This window comes from Hermetia illucens, chromosome 4 (assembly GCF_905115235.1).
Source record: "Hermetia illucens chromosome 4, iHerIll2.2.curated.20191125, whole genome shotgun sequence".
NCBI lineage: Eukaryota > Metazoa > Arthropoda > Insecta > Diptera > Stratiomyidae > Hermetia > Hermetia illucens.
In genome coordinates, this window is record NC_051852.1 from 13,606,139 (window position 1) to 13,622,589 (window position 16,451).

General features: G+C 42.2%; 1 protein-coding gene across 6 annotated transcripts in view; it reads left to right on the forward strand.

Moving 5' to 3' along the window:
• The window catches only part of LOC119653493 (choline transporter-like 2), a 93,767-nt gene extending 84,209 nt beyond the window's left edge, over positions 1-9,558 (forward strand). For all 6 annotated transcript variants that reach the window (XM_038058123.1, XM_038058127.1, XM_038058125.1 and 3 more), the window contains 6 exons: positions 3,574-3,739; positions 3,809-4,034; positions 6,927-7,275; positions 7,777-8,434; positions 8,518-8,592; positions 9,127-9,558. In XM_038058123.1, the coding sequence (XP_037914051.1) occupies positions 3,574-3,739; positions 3,809-4,034; positions 6,927-7,275; positions 7,777-8,434; positions 8,518-8,592; positions 9,127-9,275 (1,623 nt within the window). In that variant the 3' untranslated portion in view covers positions 9,276-9,558. The remainder of the gene's footprint in view (positions 1-3,573; positions 3,740-3,808; positions 4,035-6,926; positions 7,276-7,776; positions 8,435-8,517; positions 8,593-9,126) is intronic.
• The last annotated feature ends 6,893 nt before the right edge of the window (positions 9,559-16,451 follow it).

The following is a 16,451-nucleotide window of genomic DNA, read 5'->3' on the forward strand; positions in this document are numbered from 1 at the left end:
AGGTACACTATAACCAGTAAAAGGGGCACAATAGTTCTTCAAGGACGCGGTGCGACTTTCCCTTAACAGAATAATAATAATCGATCCACCATTGTTTCGGTCGGCCTTTTAGTCGCTTACTATCAACTTCGATGTTCAGACCAATCTTGGCGAGTGAATTCGCGTTAGCGCAAATTACGTGACTAGTTTTTCCACGATCGGTGCAACTCCATATCGATCGCGGATATCCTCATTTCGGATGTAATCAAAACACACGTATTGAATATGCACGCAAGTCGATTGTACGCACACAAAATCAGCACATAATCTTCAAGTTTATGCAATTAGGTTATGCATTGTAATGAACCTAAAAGAAAAAGGAAGATCAAACGATCATCCTAAGTGGCCGAAAACGAGCTATCTCAGAAACCTAAAAAGTTGGCGAAATTGGCCGTAAAGGTCCGTCCGCAAAGACTAAATCTGCACCAAAGTGCTCGGTTGACACTTTCTTGCACGCCTCTGTGCTAGCCAGACTCGGGAATGTAAGGGGATCCTTTTAGCGCTTTGATCCCTCACATGTCGTTAGTACCAAAATTAACGTGTCTATACCGATGTGTGGGTCCGCACCGGATTGAAAAATAGCCCACAAACAAAGAAATTCCCGACGGCCTAACGATAAAACGCAGAAAACGAGCTAAAACTGGAAAATAAAAAAAAAAAATCCCGACCGCGCTCGTGGAGCGCGTCTCCGTAAGTCTCTGGACTCGAGTGCCGCGATCGACAGGGAGGATCCACGACGAATCACAGTCGGTATCATCGTTTATTCTCCTTCAGATAGTTATTGAGGTGCGGCCCCTGAGGTTCCCTCTGATCCTTGACATCCTCAGGCCATTAGAGGATGTCCCTAATAAAGGTTGTGCGGGGTCAAGGAGAAAGAGAGAAGGAGGAAATCCTCAAATAAAAAAAAATTATCTCAAATTCACTTTAAGCGTTCGTGTTTTCTTCTGGGGCTGGTTTTCGATGCGTCGCGTTGCGTACGGTTAGCAAAAGGTTGCCTGAAAACTTTTTCCTTTGGTAACAATGAGAATTTTATCTTTTGATTTCACTTTATGAAAATTCTTCCAGGTTTCTATTTTCGATTCTTCACAATCAACCATTCCCCTGTCAAGATCAATTCGTCTGAATGCATTGAATAACGCGCAATCTGCGGCGAACATTAGGGTAATTGTACATTACGGAATGCATTATTTGAGCACGCTAATTCAGAAAGAGGCGAATGAGATTCCGCCTTTCGTCGCAAAGCCGCGGTAACTACAGCATCTTCCGGTATTTTATGTTATGAAATTCATACAATTAAATGCCACTAAAAGTGCACATACCTCCGGCTTAAATTCAATTTTCATGAATGGAAGCGACATTAATAATTATCACTTTCAACGCATATAGTGCCTTCCACAGTTCTCAAAAAGAATTCAATCAAATTAACTACATTCCAAAGTAATAGCCGAAAACGAAAAGCGCCGCCATATTGCAAATGACGCGAAATATCAACAAACTGTTATCTGTCACGCATCGCGAAAGTTCAATTTTCCGAACTTTTTTGCGTGCCGCATTGCGCATCGAACTTGTTGTATATTGCCTTATACAAGTCCGTGTAATGAACTTTATTCGACAGCTCTTTCCCTGCGAACGCACGTAGTGATTCCGCTGTTGTGTTTCCCACTTAACTTCCATCTACGTGCTTCCACAAACTTATGTTTTCCCTGTAAATAATGTGGTTATTCAAAAAGATGTCAGGATAGCTGAGTGGTTAGAGCACAAGGCTGTCGTACGGGAGGTCGCGGTTCAAATCTCGCTGGCGGCAGTGGGATTTGTATCGTGATTTGACGTCGGATACCAGTCGACTCAGCTGTGAATGAGTACCTGAGTCAAATCAGGGTAATAATCTCGGGCGAGCGTAATGCTGACCACATTGCCTCCTACAGTGTACTGTAGTGTACCGTTACGGTCTTGAATGAAGTGCTCTAACACACTTCAAGGCCCTGATCCAATATGGATTGTTGTGCCAACGATTATTATTATTATTATTCAAAAAGATATATTCCGTTACTTTCAATCTGAAAATTGCCTATCTTTTTTTCCACTAATTCCGCTTCCTTCAAGTGCTTTCCAAGACGTGTTTCCCGGTTCTTTTTGATTTCTGCTCAGAAAATTTTGCTCATCCTGGACTTGGTCATTTGATCGATTGGGTCCTTGGTCGATCCGAGAAGAGTTTTAAACTGCCTGTTCCTGCTACAGAAAAGGACCTCAAAACTTGGTTTCCCCAATTTTGGTTTAAACGAAAGGGAGATTTTGTGAAATTCTAAAACTATTATCTGCCTGCCCAATTTGGTGAACGCTTGCCTTGCTGATCAAGTTGTTGATGGTCAGGTCGGTGTATCCATTCAGTCTGGCGACCTCAAAAATGTGGTGCGCATCTTTCACCACGCGTTCCGAGGAAATGGAAAGGAGTAGCATCTGGTGGATCATGTATTTGAAAGAGGCGACTTTGAGCTGATGAGTACGGTCCGAAGGGTGTCCTGTAGATCTCCAAGTATAACTTTTTTTACTTTCACCGCAACAGCAACTCCAAGAAAGGTAATTGACCTCCCTTTTCCATCTCCAGGGTAAACTCGATAGTGGGATGCAGTCTATTGAGAAAGTCAAGGATATTTTCGACTTTATTGTTCTTGATAAGAGCACAGGTACCGTTTAAATGCCTCTTCCCAATCCTGGCATCAGATCAGTCGAAGCAAACTTTGTTTCCTAATTGGCCATGAAGATTTAGTTCGCTGATGAACGGGAGGAAGGAGTTCCCTAACAGGGTTCTTTTTAATTGTCAAATGTTTATGAGGAGAAAAATCAGAAAAATCAGAAACATGTCAAGCATACGGTCTGCTGTTAGTGTTGTGAATGTGATGCAGTGCATTGGTGTGTGCCCGGGCGGTTGCGGGCATGTGACATTGCACAACTGTTTGTGGCTTGTAACGTGAGATGGAGAAACACGTATCATAAAATGATCTAAGTGCCATCGACACGCGAACACATTAACAACATTTGTCCAAGATACACAATGACATTTCGTGCCTCTTTGGCGCTGAATTTGCTCCTCCTGTATATAGTCTTCTTAATCCGATGTTATGCCTAAGAACAACAATAAATATTAATCAAGTAGACAAAACACAAAACTAGAGAGAAGAAATATTTTCAAGAGGTAATTTCCTATGTGATTTCGTTAAGTTAATGCTGCTTCATTCTACTCGCGTTTCTTTGGATCTCTTGTGGCACCTTGACCATATTTTGAATTTCAAATCGCCGAGCCGATATATTTCAGGATTGCATAATTAGATGGAATATTTAATTCGGACTTCGATTATTGAATTTTTGCAGCAGCAGTCGCAGCCTTTCAACTTTCTTATTACGACCTCGGAATATTAACGGAAGTTTCACGGGATATTCCTCCGAATTCCAATAACAAGATTAGCTTTTAATCATTATTTATTTTTAAATCTAAAGTAGTTTGAACTATTTTAAAAACATGCTCCTCAATTACAGTTGGGTCAACTTATAGTTGAAGATCTCACAGAATCATGGCCTGTGATGGCAATTGGCCTCATCCTTGCTATGATACTCTCATTAGTATTCATTGCCGTGATGAGATGGCTTGCGAAGCCAATGGTATGGCTGTCTATACTTGGAGTCCTGGGGCTCTTAGGTTTCGGTAAGTACAAAAAGTAACATACCTGTCCACCCTTCTTCACCCTCCTTCTTTCTTTATTTCGATTCGCAGGTATTTATTCATGCGTGACCTTATTCATTTATTATCGCGATCATCCAGTCCGAACAGCAGTTTCACCAAATCTAGCCGCATATATTCGATCATGGGGGACGGACAAAATTACTTGGCTAATTTTGACGATTATTTTAAGCATACTTTTCATCGTGTTACTCCTGGTTGCAATATTCCTACGTGGAAGGATCCGTATTGCGATAGCTCTTATCAAGGAAGCGAGCAAGTAAGTTTTCTTGTTTTAAGTATAATTTTGATACAGATGGCTAAGTGGTTAGGACGCCACCCACCCAAACGAGCGCGATGCTGACGATATTCCCAACTAGCGAAAGGTTGCAGTCTCAAAATGAAGCGATCTAACACGCTTCAAGGCTTGGGTTCAAATTGGACTCTTAAAGCTGATAAGTCCTCTTAGTTCCATTCAATGCGACCACGAAGGGAAATTCTGTCTCAAAATCTGGATACAGCTGAAAGTGTTATAATTACCGTAAATCATCAAGCTAAAACTCGTCTTCCTGAAATGACACAAACTCGATATAAAAGATGGACGTACGAACATATTGAAGAGCACAAGTCCCACCATTACTACTTTTACCTACAGATTAATCACGGAACTATGCGAGCTAGTCGCAAGAGTCGAAAGGCTTACTGGGAAATCAAGTATTCATCCTCAAAAAAAATGAACATATATACAAAATACCATGCGGAGGAAACCAAAAGGCACACGTAGTCCGATTGAACAGAGTCTAATTGTAACTGGTCTCATCGTGATCTCGTGTACTCCATATATTTAGGTTAGCGGGGGTGCCGAAGCTCCAAGCACTCAGGATTTAGTCCGGTCCATTGTACTATCTCCGTAGATAGCCTATTCGATGGCTTCCCACCTGCGACGTTCGCAGGCTTTTGCGAATTTGAGAACATTCTCCAGAGGCAGAGAGTGCACAGATTCTTCGTTGAAGAAAACCTTACTGAGATGTCTGCGTCTGAGATCTGAGGAGGCCGAGCAGCTGCGTATAAAGGGGGCAGTCTCTTCCTCCTCCTGCATATAGTCGAAGTCACTACCCCAATTTTTCCCATATGGTAGTTGAAGGGGCAGTGACCCGTCAAAAGCTTTACTAGGGCTTTTACATTCTCCCTATTTTTTTGTGTTTGGGATAAACTTGTGTGTTCAGCGAGCATTCTTCGTATGGTCCCATGCTGTTTGCCCAACAGCCAATGACCTCATTCGCTCATTTTGGTTACTTAGGGTTGCTTCCTGCTTCTCGTACAAGCGGCTTGGCTCATCGGCTAAAATATCTACTGGGATCCCACAATCCCACGCATGCTATCCCATAAGAGGTCGTCGAGTAGGCGCAACATGTTCGGAGGAAGCTTAGCCGTTATACAGCTTGGAGCTGTCTGCGATTTTCAACGATTTTTCTGGTTTATGTCCACATGGGTTTCGTGTATACACAGCTGACGACTCGCGGTGATAGAATCATCGGCTGGATTTTGGACCGCATATATTTGGAAGGATTCTTGTTAATGTTGTGCTGATGGTCGCCGCTTTCTACCCAGTAAGTTTTAAGAGGAGTTCAAAGCTTAGCTTGGAGACGAAAGTTACTCCCAACTATTTCAGCCATGGCCATGTTTTCTGATTTTCCGATGTCAACCACGTGCTGCGGAATTTCTGCCGTTATCTCATACGTCCGAATCGTAGAGTAGCCTCCGCTGTCGGAAGTAGTCGAAGATTACACTTGAAATATTATTTGTCATTTGTGACGCGATGAGCGCCTCGATGATACGGTTCCATTTGGGAGAATTGAACGTTTTTTTTTTGTCGAAAGTAACCAGCATGCAGTATGTCCGTTCGTCAAAGATTTTCCTGGCTAGTTCGAAAATCACTTAGATAGCAACCACTGACCGAGCCTTCTGTAAAAAAAACTGCCTATTCGGGGAAAGATTTTTCTTTTAGGTACACTGTGAACACCTGAGGGAGCATGCTTGGTGTCACTCTAATTGCAAATTTCACCGCCCTGTTGGAATTCGATCGATATCGGGGGTTGCGTCATCCCGTAGCCTTTTCACTGCGTCCAGAACATCGTCTGCGATTACTGGACGAATGTCTTCGATTGTCATTGGTATCGTTGAGAAGGTATTTTCCACATGTTTGGGAAACAATGTCGAAACTATCTCCCTACTCCCTCCTAAACTAGGCTTCCAGGGATCGGTCATCTATCTTGATCGTAAAGAGTTTGCCTTTGTCATTCACCTTGCTTCTAACGACATATTTTGAGCAATTGAGATGTCCAAAAACTTTTCTGCCTCGATCTCTGCGAGTTAAGGAAAATAGACTGTCACTGTGTGTGCCTCTAGTATACCATCCACAGTACGTGCCGACAGTTCTACTCCCTTCGATCCTGGAAATTTAGGGACTATGGTCCTAAGCCATTCTGTCATTCCCTTCGCCATGCAATTTACCAGTATAAAATCCGGTTGAAAGCGCATCTCAGTGAATACAAGCCCCGCGCTCCACCTCTTACACACCTGCATGACAACAAGGTCTTCGATGCTTTCCTGATCCTCACAAGCGAGTATTTGCTCCGCTTGATGGAGTTAGGAGTTCCGCCATGCCATAGCCTCCTTACAACAGTAAGGTTAACCTTAGTGAGGCAACCAGAAATGAAACTCCGTTCGAATGCAGTCAGTTATCCCCGATTGAAAAATATCTAATGAGCACGTTTTGCATAACACCATCGATTTAAGGAGGTGTTTTTCGACTCCCCAGTCTAGATCCGTAGTGTTTTTTTAATAGTAGGGTCATCTCGTATAGGGCGTGGCTATCACAATCAACTAATACTTTTGGTAGACGAGCAGCTGGGCTCCTGAAGAGCCACATGTCGACCGCAGGGAGCGAAAGGTTGACTCCAAGAGAGTTATATTCCACATAAATCACTGTTTGTCCCCCCTCTATTAAATTGTCTTCAATTGAGTTTGACAACTTCGTAATACTGGAAAGCTGAGTAAGAATTTTCATCATAAAATCGCAAATTTGCTGTTTCATGATATAAATTCGATTTTCCACTTAAAGACTTATTTTCGTATGAATTAATTTTTCCATCTTTTGTTCTTATTTCAGAGCCGTCTCATCTATCATTTCTACTGTTTTCTTCCCCATCATCCCTTGGATATTCCAAGTGGCAACAATTGTATTCGCTATCGCAATAGGATTATACCTTGCATCTGTAGGACCATCATCATATCGAGTAGTAGGTTCGATTCCGAACAACTGTATTTGCACAGGAGCAGCCGCACAATATGCTGAAGGTTCATATTGTGATCCAAAAACCTTCAATGAAAACTGTCATCTTCCAGCACAAACGGCATCCGTCGTGCAGAGATTATTGGGCACGGAAAATGCACCATGTTCAAATGCTGGGTGTTATTTCGAGAAAATTTCAAATCCAAATATAATTGGTTATATGCAGGTAAGAGTAAAAATAATTAATTAAAGACAGGCTTCCGGAATAATATCCTTAAACTTGGAAAGAGGATGTTGATAGCTTAATTTGGGTGCTTGATGAGGTCTGAGAACCAAAACAGTTCCTCCCCAATTCATCCGGTCCGTCCAAGAAGACTACACACAGAAGATTCGTCTCACGGCGCATTGCTTGAATTTGTATAGTGGATGAAAAGCATTGTACATATTCGACGTTCTTTGATCACTTGTGGGTGAATAATTTCGTGTATTTACTACGGTGTTAGTATAATGTATGTGATGCGGTGCATTGGGGTACGGTCACTTGATTGCGAGCCAATTAGCTACCCCGTGAATACGCAATGGCATTTCGTGCCCCTAGAAACTTGTTTGCTCCCCTTGTCTTCTTGGGTCCGTTGTGAAGCAAATGCGGACTCAGGACCCCCTCACAAAGTTAATGCATAAATTCCATAAAATTAAACCTAAACCTTTCTCCTCACTTTTTTTCCAGGCATACAACGTGGTTGCATTCTTCTGGGTCATATTTTTCATATCAGCGTTTGGCGAAATGGTATTAGCAGGAGCATTTGCAACTTGGTACTGGACCTTCCACAAATCCGACGTCCCCTTCTTCACGTTGACCAAGTCAGTAGGGAGGACGACACGTTACCACTTAGGCACACTAGCCTTCGGCGCGCTAATAGTAACAATTTGTCGTATTATTCGAGTGATCTTAGAATGGATCGACGCGAAACTAAAGAAATTCGACAACGCATGTACACGCGCTATCCTTTGCTGTATGAAGTGCTTCTTCTGGTGTTTGGAGAAGTTCCTTCGGTTCATCAACAAGAATGCATACATTATGTGTGCGATACATGGAAAGAATTTCTGTACGAGCGCTAGGGATGCCTTCAACCTGCTAATGCGCAATTGTATACGCGTTATTGTTGTTGATAAAGTAACTGAGTTCTTGCTGTTCCTATCGAAATTGTTGCTGACCCTGGGATTAGGAACCGCTACGTATTTCTACATAGGAACGTATGCTGCCAATCAAGAGATTCACTACCGAATAACGCCAACGATTATTGTGATGATCGGAACTTATCTGATCACAACCGTCTTTTTCCAAGTGTATTCCATGGCTGTTGACACACTTTTCTTGTGCTTCTGTAAGTATCTGGGTTTTGTCTATGTTATCTATTTATCGATATCTTTTTGGGCTACTTTTTTAATTTATTTTATTGTTTTTTAGTGGAAGACAGTGAACGAAATGATGGATCACCTGAAAAGCCATTCTTCATGTCGAAGCAACTCATGAAAATCTTAGGTAAACGTAACAAGATACCAAGGCGAGAGTATTCGAGCTAAGCTTACGGTTACCTTTGTGTTCACCTTAAACTTTAGTTTTAGACTTAAATCGCCGCTTCATTTGTCACGCATGACAAACATTTTGTAACATATCTAGTTTGCCTTGGTTAAGTTCAGTTGGCTTTTCTTTTAAGTTACCGCTAGTGTGTATCCTCCGTACGCTAAATATTATTTATAATATATCAATTTTCCGACCAATCTGTAATGCGAATCTTTAGATAGCTGCCAAAGTAACAAACAGTTCGCAATTATGAGACATGAAAGCAAGACTGCTGCTAGTGAAAAAATATTTTTGGGCCTTAAATTTTCTTTTGTTCTTTTTTCATAGACAAAATATACCCAAATTGGCCAAAATTGCTCTGAATTTGAATTTTCTATCTATAATCTGCTCGGACCAATTTAATTAAAATTTAGGCTTGCACAATTTGCATTTTTTATAATATAAATTTGTATCTTGGAGCTCAATTTTACATCCCTATTTATATAATTCTAGAGAAACGTTATACAAGTAACGGACTCGTCTATACAATAAAATCAACAAATGTGTACAAAAAACCTTTAAGACACGCTAACCAATATTCCAAACATACAAAGATTGCACATTTTGATAAAATAGATGAAGAAGATCAAAAGACTGTCTAACGACAATTAGTGAATTTAAAATGATTGTGAAGTAAGAGAAATGGAAATTTACCTAATTTTGGTGTTTTCAATTTCCAATTACCAAAAGAATTTGATCGTGAGATCTGCGGAATTAGATTGTAATCATTCTTAAACTTAATTATTATAGGTTTAAGTTGAAAGTAATATATGAATTCACGATGGATTGATTGCGTTTAAGATGGATATCATCAAGTAATAATTTTGTATCATATTTGAATTAAATTATATCGAAAATGCAGAGAATGTATCTGTAATGAAACGACAATGTGTTTTATATTCATGCGAAGGTTTTGGCAGGAGTCAAAGGACCTGGAGCCTAGCGTTTTAACTGCTAAGGCATCTGGACACTGGACCTCTTGGTTACCAGATTAAAACGCCACGAAATGTACCCGGAAATTTAAAATTCCAAGTACTTCCATTGCGTGGATAACATACAAATTTCGTCCGTCCTGTCGCCCTCTATGGTTCTGAGTGTTAGCCGACTATAAAAGACAATGGACGGCGTTTTGCGGTAATGGAAACGAAAATTTTGCGTTGGACTAGTGGTGTAACAGGTCTTAATCACACCCAAAATGAGGATACCCGTGATCGATATGGGGTGCATCAGGGTGTGCATATTCAGAGAATGTCCGGCCGAAAATCCAGAATTACTCCCAGAAATGGTCTGGAGGAAAATGTCAATCTTTGTCCATTTAGCTGCGGGGGGTGGAATTCGGGTACTTTATCTTGGTTGCTCCGTTTTAAGTCCGCATCTGGCAGCCCACACGCGCATAACGAAGGGAAATCTTCCTGATACTAATATCACTAAGTCGTCAGCATACGCCACAACCTTCACTTCATATCTGTCGCATATGCGTAGAATTTCTTTCATCACTATCAACCAGAGAACCGGAGAGATGACCCCACCCTGGGGTATATCTCTGCTCACAGCTCTAGTCAAGTGGCTATCAGTCACACGAAATTGGATAATCCTGGTTTCTAATATGGATACTATCCACGGCTTCCTTCATGGAGTTCGGACTTACATTGTTGAATGCTATTTCCAAATACAGGAAGGCAGCTTGCATTGTAGTGACCGCCCAACCGTGCTAATTACATCGCAAAAAGTGATTTCTGTGGATTTGCCTTTGAGATAGGCGATATAATCGCTTTCCTGCCCAAACGACGACGTAGCAACCGAAACAAGAGTTGTTTTAATGGCGGCCCAAGGCTTATCGATATTCTCTGGCGGATTACTCAATGTATATGCCGTCCGATTACCAGCAAGATAGCTCCCCACTATCGAGTGATACTTGTGTCATACAAGCGGTCAATGTTAAACTGGGGGGTCGCAGTTCTCCAACCCTGAAAGAAGTGGCGGACACAACATGTTTGGTAAGCATCTAGGCCGATGCATATCCAGAGGGCAACTCCTAAATCTAGTGCTGATCCCAAAGTGGTCAATCTGATTGCTAGTATGATTTCGATCATTTGAACCATATCTAACCGTATGACAAGATCTGTGTTCGAACAATGTGCCACCAATGACGAAACCTCCCAACACTATCGTTACGGCCGTCAAGATCGTGTATTGGTTCCGAGCAACACTGGCTTTCAGGTCACCCCCGCCCATAGCGATCACAATCTCACCTTTATGAAGTCTCTCCTGAACTGAATGCAATTGCTTGCATCTTTCTCCACTATGTCAGAAATCTCCGTTGGTCCAGAGCACTGTATAATGTGAAGTTTCTAAATTTGAAGGTTACTAGCCCACAAATTGCTATCCCTTTTAGTCGCCTCTTACAATAAACAGTGAGTGTTCAAAAATCGAACACGAAGACGAAGATGAGGATATTCGCCATCGATATGGGGTTGCATCGATCGTGAAAAATTACGAAAAAGCCGTCTTCAATGGTATGGTCACGTAATTCGCGCTAATCAGAACTCACTCGCCAAGATTGATTTGAATATCGAAGTCGATGATATGCAACCGAAAGGCCAACCGAAGCAACGGGGGCTCGATATGCTGGATGGGAATTTGAAATCCACGCAGCTGCATCTAGATCGGGCCTTTGATGGAACATGATCACGACGAGCTGACCCCACTTGTGAACGGGACAAAGGCTAAAGAAAAGGAAGGGGAAAAAGAAGATTTTGTCTAAAGTGTGATGTCACCAATTCCTGAGACTATAACTGACATAGAAATTGCAAGAGCAGCAGAATCTAGGCTTGAGTTTTGATCATGCCCAGCCATCGAAAGGCAATATCCAATATCGCTAGTACTTCCGACTGGAATACACTACCGAATCCTACGACAGTGTGTGTATCTGAAAAAACTTCCTAACCAACTCCGCAGACTATCTTTGATCCATGGGTGAAGAATACTGGCTCTATTGTATTACTAACTCAGCGTTGGCTATCACGCAATAGAATTTTACATGAGGATGCGGTGAATCAGGGATGTGCACATTCAGAGGATCCCCGGCCGAAGACTCTATTTTCTAACGAAGGCCCTCTTCCAAGAGTTGAAGGTATACAGGCTTACTTAGTTTTAAAAATATTCAGTCTCCAACTGATGCCCGTTTCAGTCTGCATTTTGACCACACGCAAACAATTTTCAATGCGCCCTCTAGGACTTCACTCATAACGAAGGGAACCTCTCTGATACCAATATCACCAAGTCGTCAATATACCCCATCACCATCACTTCATTCCTGTCCACTATGCGTACAATTTCGTCCATCACTATGAACCAGAGCACCGGAGAGATAATACCACCCTGGGGTATTTCTCAGATCAGATTGGATTACCCTGGTTTCTATCATGCGTAAGGCAGATGGATTTGACACTAACGTTGTTAAATGTTCTTTCTACATCCAGGAAGGCAGCTAGGGTATATTGTAGTGTAGTGGCCACTTACCCGTGGTAATTACCTAGTGGAGAGCGTTTTCTACAGATTTACCTTTGTGGTAAGCATACTGAGATGTGAAAAAGGGTATCTTCTCCATAATAATAGTCATTGGCACGAAAGTCGAATTGAATTTGGGCCTTGAAGCGTATTAGAGCACTTCACTAGCGAGATTTGAACCTCAAACTTCCGCTACGACAACGTAGAGCTCTAACCACCAACCAAAGTTTCACCCTCGAACACCACCTCGTCGTGGTCGAGAAGCTACTACTACACTAAGGGTGTCCAAAAACACATGAAGATGGAAACAATGGATTGTAACTCTCCAACTGGTAAGAAGACGCGAATTTTGGAGAATTAACCATACCAGATTCATGTTCCGCCACCGAAAAATTTCTGGAAGACAGGCTCTCCACTTCAGTAAAAAACCTGCACGTAGTGTCAAGGGCGTCGTCAGCCAGAAAGCATAATACAGCAACTCCATTAATGAGAGGAACTAGGAACCTGACTTCGACCTGCCTGTCCGTAAACAGTTGTCTAACTGTTCCAGAAAACAAGTTTGGTTTCTGACGACCGACGATGACACCGAACTGGATGCTGCTGCATTAATAGCGCAAGATCCGCTTTCGCTCCCCCGTTTAAAATCTGGAAAAGCAGTTATCTCAATTCCAAGATCTACTTTAGATCAAATTAAGGCTGTTCTGTGCTCGTATTCTTTCTGCGTTGCTAGTTGGGAGTAGCACATGTAAAGTGACCAACACTGTCACATGAAAGCTCCAAGCATTCGCCAACACCTGCTTGCATCGAATCATCGAGTTACGAGTACGTTTATTTTAAACGAAGAGCTTGGTCGGCGTACAGGCCTGGCATCCGTATGCAATGTAATCGAACGGCGGAAACAGCAGTGGATAGGTCAGACATTAAGGTGGAACGAGAATTGCATACTGACTATGCAGTGCAGAGAAAACCATTTTCCCAAGATGGTCGTCGAGTAGATTGCCTCAAGAGCACTTGATCCAGAGCAATAGAGAGGAAATGTGGGCATCTCAGGCAGTTCCGGAGATAGTTGAGGCGCATTTTAGCGAACCGCTGACACACAGTAGCCCATAAGAGATGAAAGGTGAACCATATAAAGTACAAGTGGTGTTTTTCAGCGGTTGGCACAGGTACAAGGTGGCCCAAAATTCTTTTGGCATGGTGCAAAAGTTCCTTCACACTAAAATAAAATGCGGAAAACAACTAAAACTTCATGAGAAGGAAGAAGAAATTATCTCACTCACGCGATTACCAACCATTACGATTGTGAAAAAATCGTGGAACCAAATGAAAGACACGATCCACAAAGCAGCCCCTACAACCCTCGGGGTCACCAAGCCTGGTTAGCGGTACATTAACCGAAATATTTGGCTTTGGAATGACGATGTTGAAGTGAAGGTCCGTGAAAAGAAACCGTCTCCGACAAAAGTGCGTGTGACGGACAAACAGACAGTAAACCGATTTTAATAAGGTTTTGCTTTACATAAATAACCATGAATTAACCTTGAATCAACGCGGATTTATCAAGAATTGTGGAACTATTGACGCAATACACGCTGCGCGGTAACTCATGGAAAAATACCGTGAGAAGGAAGCATCGCCCTCTTTACATTGCATTTTTAGATCTAGAGAAAGCGACGACAACATTCGTGCGCTGGGTTCAATTGCTCTACCACGATCCGAAAAGTAAAGTTCGAAGTGTGGCGAGTCTATAAAAACCGCTTGATGTCTCTGTTGGTGTTCATCAAGGAAGCGCCCTATCACCACTCTTCTTTGTGCTTGTTATGGACACCGTCACATCCAACGTCCAGCGCCTTACACACTGCTTTATGCAGATGATGTTTTCCTAGCATCTGATAGCAAAAATGATCTCGAGCAACTTGTTCGAAAATGGAATGCTCGCCTCAAGCAACACGGTCTCAGATTGAATCTAAACAAAACTGAATTTTTGACGACTGATCCCCATGAAACAGGCACAATCACTGTCAGCCGCAGTGATCTGCTCAGAACTGAGCGATTTAAATACATCGGGTCAACGCTGTCAGCCAATGGAGAATTGCGTTATGAAATTGCTTCACGCATTAACGCAACCTGGATGAAGTGGCGTTCCACAACTGGTTTTCTTTGTAATCGACGTATCAACGAATGTCTCAAATCTAAAATTTATCGCAATATCGTCCGTCCTGTCGCCCTCTATTGTTCTGAATGTTGGCCGACTATAAAAGACAATGAACGACGTCTTGCGGTAATGGAAACGAAGATGTTAGTGGGGTCACACGGTTTGATCATATCCGAAATGAGGATATCCGCGATCATTATGGGGTTACACCGATCGTGGAAATGTTGCGAGAGAGGCGTCTTCGATGGTATGGTCACGCAATTCGTGCTAACGAGAATTCACTTGCCAAGATTGGTCCGAGCATCGAAGTGGTTGGTAAACGTCCAAAAGACAGGCCGAAACAACGGTGGATTGATACGCTGGTTGGGTATTTCAAAGCGTCGAGATTGCATCCAGATCAGGCATTCGATAGAACCAAATGGCGAAGCCGATCACGACGAACCCACCCCGCTGGTGAACGGGACAAAGGCTGAAGAAAAAGAAGAAGAAGAATTGATCCATTAATGCCATGCAATATTCGGTATTGATTGTTTTATCTTTGTGAAGATGGGCGATGAACAAAATACCATGCGCGTCCCAAAATACGGATGCCATAATGTTGTCCGCCGACTGTTGAAATTTTAATCGCTTTGGACAGCTTTCATCGACTGCTGTCCACTCAGCTGAGGAGCAAACGCTGCACACACTTCGAAAGCATCTTGTGCATGCTCAAATTTTAGTGTAAAATTTTAAATAGATTTTCTTCTGTGTCCTTAAGGTGTTAGCTATCTCACGCGATTTCACTTTCCGGTCTTCCAAAACTATTTTGTGAATTGTTTTCGGAGCAACTACTGATTTTGGGCGACCAGAGGTGATCGGTGATCATACGGTCAGTTTTCAATTTAGCATACCTGTTAGCGACAGTTGTTTTTCCTGGTGCAGATTGTCCATAACGCTCATTGAGCCACTTTTTGGCTGGAATAGTATTTATGTCTGTCAAAAATATTGTTTTTTAATGTTTTGTGTGAACACAAAACCCCTTTTACATGCAGCGACTGGTGCCATTTTGTGTTGAATTTCAAATGAAAGGGCTCAATTAGTACTTTTCGAAACTGATCTTTCTTTTTATATTGGGCGAAACGTAGGTGAAATAGAGCACTAAGTGTGTGCTCCAGAAAGTGTAACTGGTCTCGTTCTCAGAACTTACCCAACCCAACCCATTTCAATGTCAATTACTCCAGGTAGACATGTGTATCTTGGGGTTTGGCAAAATATGACGGAATATTTTGTGTTCTTAGCTAGCTATAGCGGGTTTCTCACATAAGATGAACACAAAGCCTTTATACCCAAGCGCCCGGCTTCCGGTATTCCGACTTGTTTATCAAATTTGATTACAATAACAAAAATTAATGTGTAAACTAATGGTTGGAATCACATGAAATTTGGACACGAATCGTTTAAGAGTAGTTATATCCAGAAATCATATCTTATGCCTCAGACCAGAGACTTATTGTTTTATGTGTTAAAATCTCGGCGGTGGATTGCGGTGGGCGGATCACTTAATCCGTATGGGCGAGGGTGATCAAGCTTGAAAAGTCTATAGGAGCAACATTTATGGTAGAAAAAACGACAAGGCCTGCCAGATGAAAAGATGGCGCAGGCTTTTACAGATATCGAATTGGTGGACGCCGGCGCAAAACCGGGATGTCTACACTTCCTTACTAAGTTACCTGGTTGTTGCGCCGTTGATGACAATGACTAGCAGCTCTTTTGATCAAAATCCGTGAGGTACCATGGGTCGATCATGTGGAACGAATGCATGAAAATTAAACCCCGAGGGAAGCGTTTAAAGGGAGAGCACAAAAGAGTTGACTGCAAGCAAAGCCACGGGAAATATGGAGGGTACGTCTTTATATTGAAGGTCATGCTCATGGGATCGGCACAAATGGATATGTATCCAAGGCACTGAGGACTGATATGTACGGTGGTATCCGCGCATTTTTTTCTTGTGAATTCAGTTCCTTCAGATTTCTTTGACTAAAGGAATCTAGAGGACTTGCATTAGCAAATAATAACCCTTCCCCAAATGTCCCTGCTACCTTAGTAATTCCAATTTTAAGCAAATAAATGAATA